Source organism: Microtus ochrogaster, chromosome 10 (assembly GCF_000317375.1).
Source record: "Microtus ochrogaster isolate Prairie Vole_2 chromosome 10, MicOch1.0, whole genome shotgun sequence".
NCBI lineage: Eukaryota > Metazoa > Chordata > Mammalia > Rodentia > Cricetidae > Microtus > Microtus ochrogaster.
In genome coordinates, this window is record NC_022016.1 from 45,587,050 (window position 1) to 45,589,219 (window position 2,170).

Here is a 2,170-nt window from a genome sequence, read left to right on the forward strand (position 1 = left end):
CAATCAGAAAAAGGTTTCTGATAACCGGGCATCCCCAGTGGCTGGGGCCCTTAGTGAAGGAGCAGTGGTGCTCACTGTCATTTTTCAGGTCAGCAAGAAGTTGAGAGGTGAAGTTGGGCTCCTTTTTACCGACCGCACAAAGGAGGAGGTGAATGGGTGAGTGTCTCTGAGGGGTGGGCGGAGAAGCTGAGGGTCGGGAAAGCTGAAAGGGTGGTTCCATGGTGACATCCAACTGGGGCTGGGCCCTGGAAGCCTCTTACTAGAACCAGATTCTGTGACCAGGGTCCTCCCATTCTCTCCGGTGTAGTCCTCCCCATTGGGTGCTGGAACAACCAAGATGGACAAGGACAGGAGGCCCTGCATTATGTGCATTCAGTGGAGGGTCAGACTTGTGAATGGAGGCACAGCTGGGAACTTTCCCATCACTCTTCTCTGCCTTAGGTGGTTCACAAAGTATACTGAAATGGATTTTGCTCGAGCTGGGAACAAAGCAACTTTAACCGTGAGCCTGGATCCAGGGCCCCTGAAGCAGTTCCCTCATTCCATGGAGCCGCAGCTGAGGCAGCTGGGCCTGCCCACTGCCCTCAAGAAAGGTAGGTGGCTGGAGAGGTGGCTCAGGGTTAGGAGTAGTGGCTGCTTTTACATGGGACATGGGTTTGACTCCCAGCACCCTCTTCTGGCCTGCACAGGCAGCAGGTATTCACATAGTGCCACACCTATGCTCCCTGGAGCCCCAGCTCCTGGCTCCACCCTGTCTCGTGGGTCCCAAGGCAGCATGGAGGGAGCAGGTGTGGAGCAGCAGAGGAGAAAGCGTGAGGTTCAGTGCTGGCTGCAGCCAGGCAGATGCCCACTTTATTCAGACAGGAAGTGGTGCTGTCAGACTCAGCCCCAAGTTTCCTCACTGTGAGGTGACAGGGAGCAGGGCTACCATCTAGAAGACCACGTGGGTGGAGACCAGCAGAAGGCCACACTGAGTCAGCATCAGGCAGGGAATGGCCAAGAGGTGGCGGGAAAGCCCTTGGCAGCTTGAGCCAGGACATCTATCTGAAGTAGTTGGGACACTCGTGGGCGACCAGGTTCCAGGCTTGGTTAAAAGCATCCACGACAGCCAGCTCCAGGGGCCCTTCCTCAGAGGCCGCCAAGTTCTGTTCCAGCTGCTCCAGGCTGGACATGCCCAAGATGACTGCATCCCCCTGGGTGGCCTGCAAGGGGAGATGGCAGATCTCAGCACACTTCTGCTCCATAGTGGTTCCTGTCACACATGCCTCCCCACACCCACCTTGCCTAATCCCTGGTAGGATCTTGCATCTTTTTGTATATCTGTCCTGAACATGCACTTAGGTCTAAAGGGATCTTTCACAACTGAATATATGTGACTTGGCTCTTGCCGCTTGTTACACCTCTTCCCTGGGGAGACATAAATAATAACCACCCCCTCTTCATAGGACACTTGCCTCATGCCTGTCTAACAAGCGCTTTATACACCAAATGATCTCTGTAGTCCTGGAGGAAGTACTCTCAAGACATCACTTAAAGGCAGCTCTGGGTCCTCTAAGGGGCAGAAGGTGAGTTCATGGGGCCGGGCTACCTGGAGCTCTGAGTGGTGGTACATCCAGCGCAGGGCAGCTGAGGTCATGCTGGGGGCGCTGCTGCCGTAGGTAGTCTGCAGGGCCTTTTCTACCAGGGCGATGGCCTCGAAGTGATGCTCCTTCCAGAAGCTGAGTGGGGAGAGCGGCACTGGGTGAGAATCTTGGGTCACACTGGGGCCTAAAGCCAAAGAGCCTACCAAGGCACTGCTCCACTGCTTCCATCCTGTAGCATGGAAGGAGCTGTATCTCCCGGGAGAGGACCTCCTCCTTTACAGGGCATAAGACGCTCCTGGGCTGCCCACTTGTTGGCCAGATCATCAGTGGGAACCCCTCGACCGGTCTACCATTCACCTAGTGTAATAGAGAAGCTAAGCCAGACTTAGCCCTGGCCTCCCAAGCCCCTACCCAAGGTCCTCTCTCTCCCTCCTGGCACTGCACATCTCAGACTAGCAAAGACTTTTGTGTCCACAGAGTCTGAGGGTGAGGGTGGGGTTTCCTTATTTCCATTTACAGAAGAAGAAAAAGAAGAGAAACCTTAGGATTTGCTATTTCTTCAAAGAATCAAGGCCGGATGGTAGTGG

The 2,170-nt window shown here is 54.8% G+C and overlaps 1 protein-coding gene across 1 annotated transcript in view; it reads right to left on the reverse strand.

The window, feature by feature from the left end:
• Nucleotides 1-821: 821 nt before the first annotated feature.
• Akr7a2 (aldo-keto reductase family 7 member A2) overlaps nt 822-2,170 on the reverse strand; it is an 8,157-nt gene continuing 6,808 nt past the window's right edge. The window contains exons 6-7 of the mRNA XM_005352945.2: nt 1,589-1,718; nt 822-1,202 (exon numbers count right to left, since the gene is read on the reverse strand). Coding sequence (XP_005353002.1) covers nt 1,041-1,202; nt 1,589-1,718 — 292 coding nt within the window. The 3' untranslated portion in view covers nt 822-1,040. The remainder of the gene's footprint in view (nt 1,203-1,588; nt 1,719-2,170) is intronic.